Here is a 20,669-nt window from a genome sequence, read left to right as displayed (position 1 = left end):
AATTCCATTTTTGAAGGTGTGAAAACTTTTCCTTTTCTTCAAGTTGGGAAAAATCATTCCTTCTTTTCAAAGTTAAAAAAAAAAAAAAAAAAAAATTCTTTTTGGGTAACAAGAAAAAATAATTCCTTTTAGTTGAAAAAATTTCTTTTCGGGTGAAAAAAAATATCTATAATTCCTCTTTTAAGGTGGAAAAAATAATTCATTTTAGGATAAAAAAAATAATTCCTTGTGTAAAAACAAAATCATTCCTTTTTAGGAGAAAAATCCCTTTATTAGATGAAAATTATTTCTTTTTAAGGTTAAAAAATCACATTTTTTATGTTGAAAAAAATACCTTTTCACTTTTAGGTAACACTTCTTTTAAGGACAACTTGAATTCCAGAACAGTAGCACTTGTGGTGGGGTCGTTCCATCTGAATAGGTTTCATCTTCTTGAATTAATAATGAATTAATAATAATAATAATAATAATAATAATGATAATAATAATAATAATAATGATTCCTTTGAATCTTGAAATTTTTCAAGCCCAGTGTCAAACCTGTGGTGGGCTTGCTCCATTTGAAAAGGCTTCTCCCTCTGATTAATTATAATAATAATAATAATAATAATAATTAATTAATTATAATAATAATAATAATAATAATAATAATAATAATTACTCTCACCACCTCGTTAACACTTGTGGTGGGGTCGTTCCATCTGAATAGGTTTTCATCTGATTAATAATAAATAATAATAATAATATAATAAATAATAATAATAATAATAATCTCTCACCACCCTCGACAGATACAGCCCTTAGACGTCGTGGAGAGTTCGAAGGGGTGAAATAATAATAATAATAATAATAATAATAACTCTCTCACCACCTCGACAGATACAGCCTAAGACGTCGTGGAGAGTTTCGGAAGGGGTGAAATAATAATAATAATAATAATAATAATTAATAATAATAATAATAATAATAATAATAATAATAATAATAATAAATGAATAATAATTACTCTCACCACCTCGTTACACTTGTGGGGTCGTTCCAATTCTTGAATAGGGGTTTCCATCTGCTTAATTAAAATAATGTAATAAATAATAATAACTATATTTAATACATAATAAATAATAATTAATAAAATTCTCCCTCCACCCAACCCTTCGACAGATTAACAGCCTAAGGACGGTCCGTTGGAAGGGGATCGGGAGGGGTAAAATAATAATAATAATAATAATAATAGAATAATTAATAATTAAAATAATAATTGTAATTACTCTTTTCACCACCTCGTTTTTACCTTTGTGGGTGGGGTCCCGGTTTGTTGTCCATCCCCCCTGAATAGGTTTTTCAATCCTGATTATTACATTTAATTAAATAAATCAATAAATAATAATAATAATAAATAATAATACTAATAATCTTCACCACCTCGGACAGATACAGCCTAGACGTCGTGGAGAGTTCGGAAGGGGTGAAAATAATAATAATCATAAATAATCTTTAACCATACATACTAGATATTCAATAATAATAATAATAATAATAATAATAATAATCTCTCACACCTCGTGACATGGTAGTTCGGTTGGAATAATGGGGAATAGGGGGTCACCTGAATAATAATAATGTAATAATAATAAATAATAATAATAATATAATAATAATAACTCTATCACACTCGACGGAAGATACAGCCTAGACGTCGTGTGGAGAGTTCGGAAAGGGTGAAATAATAATATAATAATAATAATAATAATATCTCTCACCACTCGACAGTAAAACAGCCTAGACGTCGTGGAGAGTTCGGAAGGGGTGAAATAATAAATAATAATAATAATAATAATAATAATAATAATAATCTCTCACCACCTCGACAGATACAGCCTAGACGTCGTGGAGAGTTCGGAAGGGGTGAGATCGGAAGTGAGAATCACCAACGTCGCCCCTCAGGACTCTGCTGTCATAGCCTGCACGGCTTCGAACGCCTACGGGAGCCACACCCACCACATGGAACTGAAAGTCCAAGGTAAGGAGGAGCGTCGGGTGTGTGTGTGGGCGTGTGTTGATAAACGTGGGCGTCTGTGTGTCTCTCCGTGCGCTCTTGGTTTCTTCTGCGGGTGTGGTTATAATTGCTGTTGTGATTGTAGGGTGCGATTGCTATTCTAAATGATTTTTGTTATTCTAACTACTAGTGGTATTATAATTTTGTTATTATAACTACTATTGTTATTATAACTACATACGCTATAACTACTATTGTTATTATAATTATTATTTTTATTACTACTGTTTTAACTGCGATTGGTATGATAACCATTTTGTTATTAAAATTATGATTGTTATTATAATTAATACTGTTATTATAAGTAATATTGTTATAAACTATGATTGTTATTATAACTACGATTGCTATATATAGTATTATTATAACTAAGATTGTTATTATAGCTACAGTTATTACTATGACTTCGATGCCTTTTATTTGTAACACGTAAAAGTGAAAAATATTGTTATTATAACTGATGTTGTTATTATAGTTGACAATTGTTATAACGCCTGACGATTGTTATTATTACTAACGATTTTTATAGCTACAGATTGTTGTTATAACTAAAGATTGTTATTATAACTACTATTGTTATCATAACTAATGATTGTTGTTATAACTACGATTGTTATTATAACTAAAGATTGTTGTGATAACTAAGATTGTTATTATAAGTAACGATTTTTATTATAACTGACGATTGATGTTATAACTATGATTGTTATTATAACTAAAGAATGGTATTACTAACGATTTTTATTATTGTAATTGTAAACGATTGTTATTTTAACTACGATTGCTATTATAACAGATTGCTATGATAACTACAATTGTTATTATAGCTGACAATTGATGTTATAACTAACGATTGATATAACTAACGATTGTTATTATAACTGTGATTGTTATTATAACTCAAGATTGTTATTATAACTATGATTGTTATTGTAACTAAAAATTTTTATTATAACTCAAGATTGTTATTATAACAAACGATTGTTATTATTTGTAAACTCGTCAAAATAATCATGAAAAGGTTGATTACTGCGCAGTATTGGAAACCGGGAGTTGAACACGTCCCAGCTCTAATGGAATTACTTGCAACCTAAAAGCATTCCAACATTTTTTTTATGACTAATAACATAAAACATGGGATTCCAAATGAAAGTTTGGGAACATTAACATCCTGATTTCATTTGGCAAAGAGGCGTCGCGGGAATGACTTGTTATTGTGTAGAGTGGTGAATATTTTAAACGCTGATTTGCAAAATGAGTATATTTGTTGTCGTGTGTGTTGGTATTATGGGTATATATTTTATTTTCGCGTTTGTTAGTATTTTGTATTTTGTGTTTCCTTATAGCCGCTTGCCTAGTGTATGAGTAATATTTATATTTAGTTCCTACGCATAAGTCTTTTTGTAATTGGTAGAATTAATATTTATCATTCCCCAAAAATTATCAATAAATAAGATCGACCATTTTATGTCTCCCTTTCGTAGTAGCAGCTTATCTAGTCTGCGAGTAATCTCTTTATCCCATTCCTGCAAAAAATTTCTTTTATTAGTAAAATTAACATTTACCATTCCCCCAAAAATTTTTATGAATAAATTTTATCGACTACTTAACCTTCTCTTCAAGTTAACGGTTGACCTTAGAATCCATTAAATATTTAACCTTTTCTTCAAGTTAATTAACGTATGACCTCAGAATCCATGACATATTTAACCTTTCCTTCAAGTTAACTAACGTGTGACCTCAGAATCCATGAAATATGTAACCTGGCTCAATCCAACGACCTTTGACCTCTCCGCAGACGCTCCCGAAGCTCCCCGCGACCTGAGAGTGACCCGTGAAGGAAGCAGGTCAGCCACCGTGACCTGGGCAGCACCTCCGTCGCCTAATGCCCCTATCACCCATTATTCGGTTCAGCTGAAGACCCAGACAGGTAAGAGAAGCGTATATTTCTAAAGCGTATATTGCTACGCAAAACTTGTTAGAATATTTACAAGGCCCTGGGAAAAATAGATAACATTCTGTAGGTTACTGGATATTTATAAATAGCAATGCTTTGACTTACTTTTATACATTTAAGGTTTTTATTTAATGCAAAACTTTCGAGACGCCTTAGAACCTTCTAATGTCGTAGACGAAGAAAGAATCGTATTACCGTCATACTGACTTTAACAAAAGATATTTATTCTACAGCAGAAATAGGTGTTCCAGTTCGCTACATGTTGATTGATTCAGATGAAACTTTTTTTTCTTTTTTGTGAAAAAAAAATAAAATTTAACATCAGTCATCGAAAGTGGATGTGAACATCAGAATTGTTTGACCAATGTCATTACTGTATTTGTTTTACAACTCTCAAATCAAAATGGTGGCTATTTTTAGTTTGATTTTAACTAGAACCTGAGTATGTTTCATTTACTCCGTTAATATACTGGGTATGTTTGTTGTTGTTTATTTTGCTATTGACTCTATTGAATGTTAATATGGTTGATATATTTGTTGATGTTTATTTTGCTATTGACTCTATTGAACGTTAATATGATTGATATATTTGTTGATGTTTATTTTGCTATTGACTCTGTTGAACTTTAATATACTGGATATATTTGTTGTTTATTTTGCTAATTGAATCTATTGAACATGACGTCATTCACCATATATTTATATTAACTACAGTGATATTTATTTAATATAACTGAACAACTATCCATTCGTAGCCTCTTGGGAAGATGTCAGCATCAGACAGTTAAGAGCCGAAGGAACCAGTACTTCCATGGTTCTCAAGGACCTCTTGCCAGCCAAGGTCTATCAGGTGAGTCACCTTTTGTACTAGAACCAGTCAGGTATTAAATTTTTATTTTATATGTGAGGTAAGATGTTTTAAGGTTATTCAAAATATCAAAAGTATCTTTCAACATCTTGAGCTTTATCTTTAAGGGTGAATTTCCTATTACCTTCTGTTACTCCTTTCAAATCAAACCCGTAATATTCTTGGGAGGCTTCAATTTCGTGTCAGTGGGCCCTGTGAATAGGATCCATCTTCTTGATGATAATAATAATAATAATTAATAATAATAATAATAATAATAATAATAATAATAATAATAATAATGTTTTGTTGTATTCATCAGCATCTAGTATATCATGAAGTATTTAGCAGAAGCAGGGTTTTATCATTTAGAGTATTCTGCATACGTCGGGTAAATTCGACTTTCTACAGTTCTGACACCTTGTGAGGTCAGTTATCACACGTAAACGTGTACCTAAGTAAGCCTTGGCTCCATTGGCACTTGCTTCGTTGTTGAATTGCTTGAATTTATACAAAAAAATCATTGACTTATGTCCAATGTTATGACGAATGAAGTGCGAAACCTAAATGCCTTCATTGCAAGTCTGGATAGGTAGAACTGACCTTAAAACTCTAAGAGAATTATTCTTCTAAGAGTTGTCCACTGAGACTTTCTCGGTGATTAACTTTTTGGTTCTTTATTCCCACAAGCAGGCCTAAATACCTTTATTGTTTTATCACAAGTCTGCGTAATTTTATGGGCAGAACGAGGCATTAGACTCTGCAGAATAATCTCTTGGTTCCTTCATTATCACCACCAGGTCAGAGTCATTGCTGTGAATAGCGTGGGAGACTCTCCCCCTTCGGAGCCCTTGACTCTGAGGACTCAAGGAGAAGCCCCAAGCGCTCCACCTCTCAACGTCAAGGCCATTGGGATCAGCCCTAAGGAGGTCCAGCTGACGTGGTCACCCCCAGATCCTGACACCTGGAATGGGCAGCTGCTTGGGTATTACGTTGGCCACAGGAAAGAAGGGTAAGTCTTCTTCATCCAGTTCTCTTGCTGCATTAAATTCCTGCATTTGCGTCAGTCGTGTAGAATGAGTTTTGGAAAGCGTGTATGGATATTGTCGTCTGCTGAATTTAAGTTGGAATGTGGAATATGTTGAGTAACTGAATCTTTTCATGTAAAGGGTGCGACTATTGATTTACTCGCTTCAAATTGTGGGGAAATGTATCTGTCGTTTGATACACAAACTATACTTTGAAGGTCACGTCGATAGTTTCCTTAGTGGATCTTTTTCTTCCTTCTTAGATCAGTGGGGTCTTTTCTTGTTGATATACTGTTTAACATTGAAATGGACGCTTGAATATAGGCAAACTTTATTAACTTCTTCGATAAATATGAGATAAGTAAAGAAGTAGAGACTGAAACGTTTTTAAAGCGGTAATTTTATCAAAATGTTGACTTTTTGCAGTAAAATTATCCTTTAAACTACTACAGACAAACGTGCCTAGAGTCGCATCACTGTAGTGTGTCAGAAAATTATGAAAGTCCGTATTGTCTTCGTGTATCATCGTAGCTTCTTCTGGATCTCAGAGTTTAAATTATATTCATTCCAGAGCTCTTGGAAGCGGCCGTTCGTTCAGCTTCGACACTGTGGGAATGACAGGTGGAAACGAGGAGACCTGGACTGTGGGCAATTTGGAAAGGTACACTCGTTACATCTTCGTTTTGCAAGCCTACAACAATAATGGACCCGGTCCACTGTCTACTGAGGTGTCAGCCTCCACTCAGGAAGATGGTAAGTTATGATAAGAAAAAAAAAACAATCTCTCGTGTCAGGGGATACTTTCTTCTTTTGTTTTGTTGTAGTTCACCTTTTGTATATGAAAGTACTTGAATTTTTTCCCAAGAGGTTTACATATTAGTAGGAATAATTTTCTGTGTTGTGCAACTTAGATTCCAAACAAAATAGGTTCTGTTTATACCCTTGATATACTTGTAACTAACATATTGATTTTTGGTTGTTGAATGACTTAGTGTACTTATTGATTATAAGTTATCCTGCCCCATGGGTTATACTCATTGAGCTATTGTTTTGTCTCTGATGAAAAGTCTGGTGTGGGTAACTTGCCATTTGATCGAGTCTTTCCAATAGTCCTTGTTTCCCTCAATAAATTGATTACTACTGACTACTGTAGTTCTATTTATATATTTTTAACATCCCTAAGAGTTGGAAACTCAAGTGGGCATTGTGCAAAAAGCAGGAATACAAAACTGAGTGTGAGTTGTCTGTCTTAAAGAAAGATTATCCTGTCTTGGTTCGTAGAGACTAAGTCTGGTTATCACAGATATTCTGTTTTCTGTTTCCATTAATAATACTTTTTGAATTACTAATAATATTACTTTATGCTTTACTTCCGTCAGTACCCGAGGCTCCCCCAGAAGAGGTGACCTGTGTTGCCCTGACTTCCACTCGTGTCGAGGTCTCATGGTCCCCTCCTCCTGCCCACCTCACGCATGGGGTAGTGACTACGTACACCCTCTCGTACACTCCTATGGATGACCACACAGGTGAATGTCAGAGCTATCATATTCATATTTTATTATTTCATTCAGTCTCTTGTTCATTGACAAAGGGTTAAGCTTTAGAAAGGTATAAACAATTCAATTTCTTGTTCAAACATTTCTGTTGAAACTATCTTCACAGTTCTAATAATTTACTTACATTTTTATCAATTTTATTTTCTTATTTATTTAATAATTCATTTTTCTTTTCTGAATTTTCCATTACCTTCTGTCACTTCTTTCAAAGGAGCACTATAATATTTTGGAAGCTTGAATTTCAAGTCAATTACCCCTGTGGTGGGCTTGTGCAAGTCATTGGCCCCTGTGGTGGGCTTGTTCCATATGAATAGGGTTCATCTTCTGAATAAAAATAATAATATCCATGTTTTGGTCAGGTTTACCTCCTGGTGAGTCTCGTATCGTCAACGGACAGAGCGCAACCATTGGGGACTTGGAACGGTATACGAACTACTCCATCACTGTAGCAGCAGCAACAAGAGCTGGCCTAGGAGTCCCGTCTGAGCCAATCAACTGTGCCACAGAGGAAGATGGTAAATTATATGATATTCAGCTGTTATTTATTAGCTTTTATTTATGAGAGTCCTTTCAAAGGATGGTTGAATATTAAAGTTAGTCGTTTTGATTTTATTGTGAGCGTAGATTTAAAAAAAATGTACCTGCAAGAGTAGTCAGAAGTACAGTACAAATATCTGAATCATAGGGTCATTTTTGAAGGTAAGGGAGTACAGTGGAACATAGATTACTTGCAGTGAGTACAGTAGATTGCTTACAGTTAGTCCAGTGGATCATAGATTGCTTACAGGGATCACATTTTAGAATAAATTACTTAATGTACATTGAGTACAGTGGAACAGAGATTAATTACTGCGAGTACAGTAGGTTACTTACAGTGAGTATAGTAGAGAATAGATTACTTACAGAGAGTACAGTGGAACATAGATTACTTACAGTGAGTACAGTAGATTTTTAACAGTGAGTACAGTAGAGAACAGATTACTTACGTTGAGTTCAGTATGACTTACATTACTTATAGTAAGCATATATTTGTTGTAACCATATATTTGTGTGTATTTTGACAGTGCCGCAAGCACCGTCGAAGATCAAAGCAGTAGTGAGCAGCAGCAAGAGTGTCAAAGTGGCCTGGGATGCCCCAGAAAGGCTGCATGGGCTTCTGACCAAGTACATTCTGTACATCAGGTCTCCACCATCCAGAGATCCCGCCAGGCGAATATTGCCACCACAGGTATGAAGACACCCACCAAATAGAATTAATTAGGAGTTACCGGTAACCAGATTCTCACTGGACGTTAGTATCTGCTGAGGATTTAGTAAAATTTAAAATTGGTTATTAAAGCTTCCACTTTGGAAGAGTAGGATTGTGAAATGTTGAACGTTTGCCTTATATACAGTAATTCTTATATTTTAGGGGGAAATCTCGTCATTTCAAATGAATTGGCTCATATTTTAGATTGTCATTTATCTGTCTCATACTCCACTTAAATCTAGGACAGCAAATTATAAGTTAATCCTACATGTCATCCTGATACTTATGAGATTTCAATACAACCATCACAGATCAAACCCACATTTTGAAGTGAATATCATAATGAGATACATCCATTTGTATAGTGTGATTAAGAGACTCATCTTCTTCCCTTCCAGACAAAATGGTTAGAAGTGACAGATCTCATGCCCCAAAATCGATATGAATTCTGGGTAACGGCTTCTACTCGTGTGGGCGAAGGCCCTCCGTCACCCGTTGTCTCTGCAACTCCCTCAAACTCAGGTATTTCACGTTCAACAGGTACCATTTATATAATTAAGAAATCGAGAAACTAGATCTTACTGTATTTTGCATTAATATACCATCGTTAGTTTTGTTTTAAGTTACTGTCATTAATTCAGACTCTGTTACTCCCATTTTCGTAGTGGGAGCTGGAGTGTTTAGTGTCGGGGGTGACATCTACGTTGCTCGGGGCACTGACGTCGTGCTGACCTGTCCTCACGTGGGTCGACCTAAACCTGCTGTGACCTGGCGAAGGGACAATGCCCCTATTAACTCTGAGAACAGGTAAGGATGAAGCCATGATTTCTGATTTGAAATATTGTATACCACATCTTAAAATTTCAGGTCTTTTTTGAGCTTACAGTTTACTGAATGCTATGAACTACAAATAAATGTATTATTCCACATTCTAAAATTTCATGTCTTTTTTTTTTTTTTGTTATACTAATGCCATGACTGAAAATAATATTCCACATTTTAAAGTTTTCAGATCTTTTTTTGAGTTTATTAATGCCATTAATTCTAACTGAAAAATATTCTTCCACATTTTAAATTTTCAGGTCCTTTTTTGAGTTTACTAACAACCAAGAATTCTGAATTAAAATAGTCTTCCACATTTTAAAGTTTCAGTTCTTTTTTGAGCTTACTAATGCCATGAATTATGACTGAAAACATTATTCCACATTTTAAAATTTCAGGTCATTTTTTGAGTTGACTAATGCCCAGAATTTTGAATTAAAAGAGTATTCTACATTTTAAAGTTTCAGGTCTTCTTTGAGTTTACAAACCACCTCTCATTCTTTTCTTTGGTAGATACGTGTTGCAACTCGACGGTGGCTTGCTCATAAGAGAGTGCCAGAGAGCAGACTCTGGGAATTATTCCTGTCACGTCACGAACAAACATGGCTCTGATCATGTCTTGTACACCCTCGTAGTCATGGGTAATTTCTTTGCTGTAAAAGGGATTGTGATTGTACATTCAGATATATATGCATAGAAGTCATGTTATTTGCATTTACACTATTAACCCTGTTTATCATATCTTGTACACCCTCTAGTCATGCGTAAGTACATTGCTGTACTATATTTTTACCTGTAAATGGGATTTGGATTTCTATATGTAATATATTCAAATATAAATGCATACAGGTCATGTTATTTGTACTCACACTATTGACCCTGTAATATTAACTCTCTGCACTTTCTACAGTGCCACCTGCTGCCGTGTTGTTACACTCTATGGGTGCCACACCCAACGAAGTCACCATATCTTGGCGACCTGTTGATGACGGTGGAGCACCTGTCAGGAAATTGACCCTCACCTGGAGACCTGACCAAGGAGAATGGAGAGAGATTTCCCTGGAACGTCATTTGACCCAGTATACCCTGAGTGACCTCACCTGTGGCACAGAGTATCACTTGTATCTTACTCTGCATAATAAGATTGGTAAGATTGTATGCTAATTTTTATGTTTGCATTTTAGTTATTTATTTGGATTTTATGTTGCTTGAAGTAAAATAATTCGTTTATGAACGGTCTGGTATTTTATCAAGTTATAGATAATGTATTAGACTTAAATACCTTTCTGACCACATTGTTTTATTACAAGTAGTGGGTGGTAATAGAAGTGAAATTTCTGTGTTGTATTCTCCAGCACCCTGCACCACAAGTCTTTCGATTAGTTAAACTGAATGTTTGTTGTAGCAAGTTTGTAGGTGGTTTGCTACCACCGAAGAGGGATGGGCTTATATTTCATGTATTTTGTTGGTTCCTCAGGTCCTGGAGCTGCCAGCGAGGTCATCACCGTTCGCACCAAAGGCTCGCGCCCTACTCCCCCGCCCCAGCACCGTCTGATTACAGCAAACACTACAGCAGTTGCTTTTCGTCTTGCATCCTGGGTCGACCCTCAGTGTCCAATCTCACAATTCATCATCAGAATCAAACCGGCAGGCCAGAGAGACTGGCAAATAGGTAAGGAATATTCAGGACAGTAGTCATGAATTTTCGAAGAGGAGGATGTGGTTAGACCTTGAGATTCATAACAGTTTAGTGTACGATCAACTCAAGAAATTTGCTTTCATTTGAGGAAGTGGAACTTGAGATTCGTAACAATTTGGTGCACTATCAACTCAAGAACATTTGCTTTCATTTGAGTAAGTAGACCTGAGATTCATATCAGTTTAGTGTACTATCAACTCAAGAAATTTGCTTTCATTTGAGTAAGTGGACCTTGAGATTTATAACAGTGTTTTGGGGCCACTGTCAGCTCAACAACATCTGTTTTCATGTGAGTAAGTGGACCTTGAGATTCATAACAATTTAGTGCACTGTCAACTCAACAACATTTGTTGTCTTTCCAGTAAGTGGACGGCTGCCAGGAACCCAAAAGGAGTATTCAGTGGGAGAACTTGTTCCAGCCACTCCATACGAAGTAAGCGTCACCTCAAACAATCCAGCTGGTGAAACTACTGCCAGCTACAATTTCAACACACTTGGCATCACTGGAGGTAGGTGCCACTTTTGGTGAATGTGGTGTCCATTACTGGCACTTCTGTAACTAAAGATGTGAACTTCATCGCTGAAATATGTTTAGCGGAGTCACCTCATAAAAGATACCACATTTCTTCATAATGTTCATGACGTGACCCCTTTTTATTTTATCACCTGTTTTCAGAGCACATACAAGAAGGCTTAGGATCCCTCGGTGGGGGTATGATTGGCACAGCCGTCGGCGTAGGACCCTCGCCAGAGGATGTGTTTACTGACCCTGCCTTCATTGTTCCCGTGGTCATATCCTGCATTGCTCTCATATCTATCATAGTTGCCATAACACTCTGCCTTAGGAGAAGTAAGTGAAAGTTGTATTTTAAAGAAATAAACGACCAAATTTTTAATGTCAGTCTGAATTGGATTATGATTTTAGTCTATGATGTGGTCTTTGACGAATTGAGAATAGCAAGTGTTTCGACAAAGAAGTGTTTTCCTTTGTCAAAGAGCTTATCGTCTATACAGCGCCTCAGCGGTGTGGTTGGTATGGTATTAGCGTCTCACCTCGGTGGTCGCGGGTTCGATTCTCGGCCATTCCATTGAGGAGTGAGAGAAGTGTATTTCTGGTGGTAGAAGTTCACTCTCGACGTGGTTCGGAAGTCACGTAAAGCCGTTGGTCCCGTTGCTGAATAACCACTGGTTCCATGCAACATAAAAACACCATACAAACAAATAAACAAACAAACTTATTGTCTATGGTTAAACAAGTGCTTGATATTAAGGTGAAGAAAGTTCAGTTAGCTTGCATTCTATGAGACAAACCCACATTTTATTTTTTTCAAGAAAAAGACAAGGCACTTAACCATTACTAAGTGATGCTCGGATGACTCAACTTCAGGATATGAAAATTAATTTGGTGGATTTTCCACTTTGCTTCCCTGGGGATCTCATTTAAAGTTTATATCTTAAAAGTTTTTATTCAATATCTCCTTGTCACTATATGATGGAAGGTATTTCCTTGTGTTCATCTGTATCCAGTGCTTATCACTTGACTCAGACAAAATTAACAACTGGTAGTAGAAATTCAATCCAGGTGTACCTTCATAAATATCAGTGTTTTCTTGTTAATTGATATGTTCTCCAAATTCCCCTTCAGGACCAATGAACGACCAAGATGGCGCCACTCCCAGTGATGGAGTGAGTGATCCCTCTGCAAATTCTGTTGCAGAGAACAAGAGCAATCTTGCAGCGCGCGAGCAGTATTACGCGACTGTGAGGAAGCCTGCGCCTTCGCCTATCCACGATGTCAGTGCTTTGGAACAGATTCCAGGTTAGTACCTTTACGAGAGTTGCATAACCAGGCTGTTTTAGATTTCTTAGTGTCTCTGTGCAATGCATTTCGAAGGTAGCTCTAATCACAGGTGACAGGTGTCAATCACAGTTTGGTTAAATTAAGAGGGGGGGAAGAATTTTCTTTGCATTTTGTTGCTTCACAATTAAATGGTTCATTTATTCATTTTGGCACGTATAAACAGTATGTGTTGTTTGTATATGTTTCATAATCCACGGTACGATAAACTCCTTTTTCTAGTTATTAAAATAGTATTATATTATCAATAGCTGTCAGTGCTGTTTGTCTCAGCCATTCAGAGAACCTTCAGTTTTCATTAACTGTGGTTAGTAGTAAGGAACTATTTTGACAGGTGTATTGGATGTTAGGAGGTGCAGGGGTCTTGCAAGTCTTAATATCAATTTTAAATCAAATTGTAGCATTATAAGTGTTTGCAAAATTACTGGTTACCAATAAGCATTCTTAATTACGTGTAAAACTGCAATCATACTTCTTAAGCTAAGTGTATTTGGTTCTGGTTCATCAAAAAAAAGATAAACACGAACTTTCCGATTTGACCCTTCAAGTTTGGCCTTAAGGACCTCCAGCCGTAGATTTGCTCAGACTTTTCATGCATCCTCCTTCTCTTTTAGAATATGCAGAGGACATATACCCTTACGCAACTTTCCAAATCCAGCGACAGGAGGACACATTGTCTACACACTTCCAAACTTTTGTGTACCAGGACCCAAGGAGAGCAACTGTAGAGACACTAGCTTATAGAAAGGTGAGAGGACTCGTTTTTCTGTCTGCCTGAGTGTAAATGCTAACAACAGTGACACCTCAATTTAGCGGACTTCTGTACTCATCAGCTTCATTATCATGTATTGTTCTTTGCTATCCTACCATTTAAGATGTGATACATTTTGAGATTTATTTCTTAAACTGAATTATCTATTTTTAATATGTTGGTATCTTTTTGCATTTCCCTTTACTGCCTCTTACTTCTTGAATTTCAAGCCAATGGCCCCTGTGTGCTTGTTCCATGTGGATAAGTTTCATCTACTGAATAATAATAATAATGATTGAGTGTGAAGTGCACACAAGTTTTCATTAAGAAAAATGTTAAGTTGAGGTACTACTAAAAATAATATCATGTCCTTTGGAAGTGGTGGGTTGGGGAGGAAGAGATTCTCTAGATATGTCCACAAGAAGTTTTTTCATTTTGTGACTTTATTCATTGTTTCTGAATTCCCTGTAAATTTTTCCAGTCATTTGCAGAGAGTCTTGGCTCAAACAAGGTTTAGTTAAGCAGTAAATTTTAGTGACCAATAAGATCATTAAAAATGTTAACAAAACTTCCATGTAGATCAGAATTGCAAAGTGATTCATGTTCCCCCAACCTTTCATGTCATATCTATTGATGTTACTAACAATATATGATGTTTTATGTTTTGGTAGTAAAGTGGTCTTTTTAGAACTACTAAACATTTTGGTGGGACTCATTTGATTATTTGTGCAAATGCCTTCCTTCATGAAAGTGACCCTTTTGGCTTCTGTTGGCCACTGTTGCTATTTGCTATCCTTGTGGTGTTCAGTTATTGTCTCTGTCTTTTATTATTAATAGCACCAACTTCCTTGTGGTACCAGCTTAGTAACAATAACAGAAGGAGTCTATGAATCCATAGGTTTTAATCATAGAGACATTAAAAACAAATAAAGCATCCAAGATCATAACTTGAATGAGAGATTAATGCATTTCAAATTTTTTCATAAGTAGACCACTGTAATTTATAACTGATTTTTCAAAAATCCTAATGTGATTTCAATTTTATTACCCTCTCATGTGGAAAAAAAAGTGAGTAGCTTTCATGTGAGAATGATAAGCCCGATTAGAATTCTGCGTTTGCGTCCATATTTCGTTCAATGAGTAATTCACAATTCACTATTTAGCTGCAGCCACCAAGTAAAAAGAAATCATTGTCACAAGCTACAGAACTCACCAATTACTGATGTATGTGCACTGTCAGTCTTAAGTGTGTTGGCCATAAGCAATAATTTCAATGTTTCAACTTTGCACAGTTAGGTTGCAAATGTAATTCCATATGTTCAGGGTTCTGAATGAGTATCTTTGATGAAGATGTGCGTTTGGATGTGTAAATTTTAATTTTATAAATTTAGACAGTAGATTTTCAGATTTTCAGTGACAGAATTTGGCTTCATGGAGTGTTGTTCATAATGACTTTCCTCAGTTATGAAGATCAAAGGTTATTGTATGCCTAATACCCAAAGAAGTCCCCCAGTGACTTAAGTGGAATATTTCAAATACAGACTGAAGCATTTCAACTTTTGAAACACTTGGGGGGGTCAGGCTTTATATAAAGATTAGTAACAAAATCTGATTGGTAACAAAGACCCTGCACAAAATATGTTGAAGTAATTCCATATATTTCTTAGTTAAATCAAACCTGTACTTTACACATATCATTCAGTTCTAGAGATTTGCCTGAAAAGGTATCCCATCCAAAATGATGGCCTAGTTGATGTCCATAAATTGAAAAGTTACTTACATAGAAGTTATGGCAGTGCACTGACTAATATCAGGAAAGGAATCAAGATTGTGGTCTTGGTTGCAGTATATGCAAAGGTCCTGACAGTCTCATAATGTAGTAGATTTCTTCAGTACTTAACCAGTTGAAAGTTTGGCTCATTCAGTCGACTAAGATACGTTTTAAACTACTGTGGAAATCTCCCTTAAACCTCCTTCTGCCTTACCTTACGGCAATCTTAGGAATACGTAGCAATCAAAACAATTTTCCTAATACCTTTTATAACTCTCGTCTTTGTGCTATTTGGTAGAGTGGTAGCGGCAATGGAGGTGATGGTAGAGAGGGCAGGGGAGGAGGAGGGGGAGGAGGAGGTGGAGTTGTAGGAGGAGGAGGAGGAGGAGGTGTTGGCGGTGGAGGCAGGAACATAGACCGAGATAGCGATGAGTACGGAAGGATGAAGAGGTGCCGTCTCAAGTATGGCGGCGATAGTGAGGATTATGACGATAGCCTAAACAGTGACACAGACACAGATCATGCAGCCTCCTCCCGCACTGAAAGTTCGTCCCACCTGGACGACAACACCCACCACACACCCATGTCGTCTAGAAATCACCACCACAGTAAGTTTCTTATCCGCCTTGCACTGGAGGTATCTGTGAAGTGGCGTGTAGCCAGTGGATATCCCTCCCTTAAAGCCAGGGTTACATTCCCCCAATATAGCCAGGGTTAGCTTTTCTCTCATGCCAAGGAGTCCTCACATTTAGCTGTCAAGATAGACTGCATGCAAATCCATCTGTTGTGCATGATGTAGTCTCTACTATGACTCGCATTTATGTTCCACTGATGTAATTAATACAATATTTTGATTTGTATGACTACTCCTTGCAATACTTCTCAAAGATTTACTGTAATTCATTCTGAAAAAAAGGAATACATATATATTTTTATTATATGTTACATTTTAGCTTGAACCTTTTTATATGTACTGGTAATTTTTGTATGTGAGATAGCCATGTATGTTTTGTACATCCTGCTGTAGATTTTTTTAACACTGGTACACTGTCATGAGGAAATATAATTTCTCATGAGTGAACCAACCATAGTTTTAGTAGATTATTTTTTTATTGTGTCCAGAATTACTTATCATTTTCTCCTTACTCACAGAGGTTGGGTACACTAAGGTCAAAATAGAATAAAAAAAAAAATTAAAAAACATCTAATTCTCAGAATTTATTCAAGTAAAGCAAAACTATTTCTTGGAAATACTGTAAGAACACGAACTTGACCACCTTGACCTTAATGTAAGACTGAGACTGAATCGACATAGGTGTGAGAGTATAATAATTTTCATTTTTGTCACACCTGCCGGCAGACCTGCTGTATGTGGCTTCAGACGCCAGCACAGTTGCCTCCCCACTCTCAGAGCGCAAGTCCCTTCCGAGCAGATCCCGCTCCAGGTAGGATTCTTTTGTATTAGCAGTCAGTGATTCAGGTATGGTCGTTAGCAGTTTGTGATTAAGGTATGATCATAGGAAGGGTATGATCATTAGCAGTTTGTGATTAAGGTATGATCATTAGCAGTTGGTGATTAAGGTATTATTATTGGAGGGGTATGATCATTAGCAGTTTGTGATTAAGGTATGATCATTAGCAGTTTATAACTAAGGTATTATCATTGGAGGGGTATGATCATTAGCAGATTGTGATTAAGGTATGATCATTAGCCGTTACTGATTAAGGTATGATAATTTTGTCAGTAATCCAGGGATAATTAGAAGCCAGCAAGTCAGTTTTATCTTGTGCTCTTGCATTAACTTTTGCCTTATGCAAAATTAGTGAATTTTTCCAGTATAATCAAGTCCAGTTATTAGTATATTTTACAGTTATAGTGGATTTGCATCACTCGTGCATCTCATGTCTAGGCCCATCCCTTTCGACACTCCTGATTGGCTGTTGATTAGCCAATCACAGGACTAGAAACTCTAAGTCTCTCGAGAGAGTTCACATAGGCAGGATGTATGTTCCACCTCTCCTGAGGGATACTTTTGAAGACGCATCCCTCAGGAGAGGTGGACATACATTCTGCCTATGTGAACTCTCAAGAGAGACTGAGAGTTTCCAGCCCTGTGATTGGCTTATCAACAGCCAATGAGGAGCGTCGTAAGGGGCGGGCCTAGACATGAGATGCATGGGTAATGTGAATTTACTGTAGTGCAGAGGACTGAGTTAAATCACTAGATGCATTTGAATTGCAAGTTGTTTCAGGCTGGCCAGCAAACGCATCATAATTTGTCACCCTCTGAGCCTACAGTTTTCATGTGAGAATTTTATTAAAATTCTCTCTCTCTCTCTCTCTCTCTCTCTCTCTCTCTCTCTCTCTCTCTCTCAAGCCAGTGAAGCTGCAAACCATGATTCATCAATAATTTTGTTGCATTATTATACAATTCTTAGGCAAAAAATAAAGAACGTGCTGTCAAACCCAGTGTGTAACTGAAGGCTCCAACTGTCCTTTGAAATTATCTGGAATGTACCAGCTGAAATTATCAGGTACATTTTAAAATTTCAGACAACCAATTTATTGTCCATCAGGTATCTTTCCTTTCATGGTATACAAGTCTTTGACCTTAGAAGAGAAGCGCTGGTTCCTCCCTACATCCGTTTTCCTCAAGTCTTAAAACTAAACTTACCTACCTACTTTCTCAAATCTGAGCCAACTCTTTTCTTTTTTCACTTCCAATACGCTACCCACATTTCTTTCAGGTCTGGGCTTCAAGAGGGCACCATGTCATCTATTCCAGTTAGCTCTCTCATATAAAAATTCAGTTCCAAAAATAACTCAGTGATTTTTAATGTGTAGTTATGGCGCTTAGTGTATTCAGTGATTGAGGAAACTCGTAACTAATTTGTCTAATACATTTTGTACGTTGGATGTATTTATACATTGAACGTGATTAGTATGAAACCATTATTTGGTATATGGGCGTTGGGATATTTAATTATCATAATTAGAAATTCGTAAAGCTTCATGGTTATCAGATTTATTCATAGGCTTTGAAAAACCATGTTTACCATGAATTCACAGTTCTCAGTTGCAATCACTTACCAGTGAACATCTCAAATGTCTGTTTAATGGTAGGCATTATTTTAAGTAACCTTCTTCACCTTGAATTTATGGTTGTCAGCACAGCTGCTTAACATTATCAAGTTTATAAGTGAATATCTGAGGTCAAGTCTATATGCCCCCCTGACAGGTCCAGCGGGAGTGGCAGCTACGCAGTAGTGGGGATGCCCAAAATGGGCAGCAGCAGCAGCAGCTCCGCGAAGGTCCCTATGGGAGGAGTGGGCGTGATGACGACCGGTGGCATGGGCATGGTTCGCTCCCACGCCCATACCACCCCCGCCCAGAGCCTTGATGCCTTAGAGATGAGCGAGACGGAGTGTGACAGAGACAGCAGACGGAGGAGCAACAGCGGAAGGAGAAAACACACTAGTTTTTCTATTGCAGTGTAGAAAAAAAGAAAGACAAAAAAACATTAGTGCCAGTGTTTTCCAAGTTTGTGGGGCGGGGGGGTTGGGGTTGGGGGTAAGGGAAACGGGGTAGTTTCAAGTGACTCTGGACGAAAAAGATACTGAAGTTTACAGTGATTTCGTGGTACCTCACGTGCAACAACTTTCAAAGAAAGAAAGAAATGGTACTTTTTTTTAAATGCCATATCAACTTGTTTCTCATGTAATATAACTCATGTATTTTACGAATTTACTCCTAAGGAAAATGTTCTGCTCTTCTTGTCTGGGAGTGAAGCAACACCCAGCCATTCGCAGTTTACAGACTGAAACATCAAAGCAGACTGCCATGTTTTGAGAGTTGTTCTTCCAGTGCTGTTCTTCATCTTTTTTTGTGAATTTTCAAAGTCTTCAGAAAGGATGTTTTCATGTTATCAGAGAGAGCTTTTATTACGTCATTCCAGTGACCATATCCGTGTTATTGCAAATGTAAATAGTGTTGGCTGGAGATAAAGTGATTATCATGCTGACTGGAAAAAAAATGATCCAGTTTTATGTACATTTTCATGTATGTTGAAATTCACGTTTTTGTAGATTTGTGTTTTCCTGTCCAACATTCTTTCCCAGAAGTTGATTTAAAATGTTATAGCTCACATTCTTGAGTGAAATAACATTATATAGATTGTTCCAGTTCCTATTAGCTGTATACTACATTCTTTGGGCTCAGAACCCAGTATGGATGGAATCCTCACATCCTAGATTATGTTGTTTTACAATTAGCCATTTTTAAAAGTAGTCCCGATTCCCTTTCACCTCCTACCAGGCGGTGGTATTTGAAATTTCTTTCATCATAACATGTCAAGCCAGAAGGAAAGTGCCTGCTTGAATAATAATTGTCAGTAATCCTTTCAGAATGAAAGCAGTGCTGATTAAACTTTATATATATATATATATATATATATATATATATATATATATATATATATATATATGTATATATATATATATATATATATATATATATATATATATATATATATATATATATATATATAACAAATCGCGAGGAAATGGCCTTCCCCATCTCAGAATTCAAAGTTTATTTTCCACACGTTATAATGGAAAATAAAAAACATTCATGTCTGTACTTACATATATATGTAGACAGATATTAGACTAGGCTTTGTTCGTTTTTGTCCATGATACTTGAGCATTTAGCAAGAAATCTCCACGGTAGATTTAACAAACTGCGACAGTTTCGAAGAAAAAGAGAAATATTTGAAAGTTAATAAACAAGAAGGTTAAACTAATCAAAATTAAGAAATTAGAACGCTTGCAAAAACCAATGAAAAACAGATACGAGAATCTGTAGCATTATCAGCGAGATTTTGTAACATATAATCAGTGAGCAACGTATGACAAAAATTGTTTGCTAAAAATATCAAGGAGCTAAATTAAACATTTTGTTTGGAAATAATCACCAGTTATGTTAAACTATAAAACGTACTTGTAAGTTATGGGCTCTAATAGATAAAATGAAAACCAGTTTATACTTTACACTGTTTAAATGAAACAAACCATTA

The 20,669-nt window shown here is 36.2% G+C and overlaps 1 protein-coding gene across 1 annotated transcript in view; it reads left to right on the top strand.

The window, feature by feature from the left end:
* Positions 1-19,681, top strand: part of LOC135212485 (cell adhesion molecule Dscam2-like) — a 38,743-nt gene extending 19,062 nt beyond the window's left edge. The window contains exons 5-24 of the mRNA XM_064245963.1: positions 1,872-2,020; positions 3,855-3,986; positions 4,769-4,863; positions 5,661-5,872; positions 6,460-6,641; positions 7,268-7,414; positions 7,804-7,959; positions 8,509-8,672; positions 9,092-9,215; positions 9,359-9,500; positions 10,029-10,156; positions 10,426-10,662; positions 10,993-11,187; positions 11,577-11,723; positions 11,891-12,064; positions 12,860-13,033; positions 13,687-13,820; positions 15,893-16,202; positions 16,955-17,039; positions 18,834-19,681. Of these exons, the coding sequence (XP_064102033.1) occupies positions 1,872-2,020; positions 3,855-3,986; positions 4,769-4,863; positions 5,661-5,872; positions 6,460-6,641; positions 7,268-7,414; positions 7,804-7,959; positions 8,509-8,672; positions 9,092-9,215; positions 9,359-9,500; positions 10,029-10,156; positions 10,426-10,662; positions 10,993-11,187; positions 11,577-11,723; positions 11,891-12,064; positions 12,860-13,033; positions 13,687-13,820; positions 15,893-16,202; positions 16,955-17,039; positions 18,834-19,092 (3,346 nt within the window). The 3' untranslated portion in view covers positions 19,093-19,681. The remainder of the gene's footprint in view (positions 1-1,871; positions 2,021-3,854; positions 3,987-4,768; positions 4,864-5,660; positions 5,873-6,459; positions 6,642-7,267; positions 7,415-7,803; positions 7,960-8,508; positions 8,673-9,091; positions 9,216-9,358; positions 9,501-10,028; positions 10,157-10,425; positions 10,663-10,992; positions 11,188-11,576; positions 11,724-11,890; positions 12,065-12,859; positions 13,034-13,686; positions 13,821-15,892; positions 16,203-16,954; positions 17,040-18,833) is intronic.
* The last annotated feature ends 988 nt before the right edge of the window (positions 19,682-20,669 follow it).

This window comes from Macrobrachium nipponense, chromosome 41 (genome assembly GCF_015104395.2).
Source record: "Macrobrachium nipponense isolate FS-2020 chromosome 41, ASM1510439v2, whole genome shotgun sequence".
NCBI lineage: Eukaryota > Metazoa > Arthropoda > Malacostraca > Decapoda > Palaemonidae > Macrobrachium > Macrobrachium nipponense.
The sequence above is the reverse complement of the archived record's forward strand: the minus strand, read 5'-3'. Positions and strand labels throughout refer to the sequence as shown.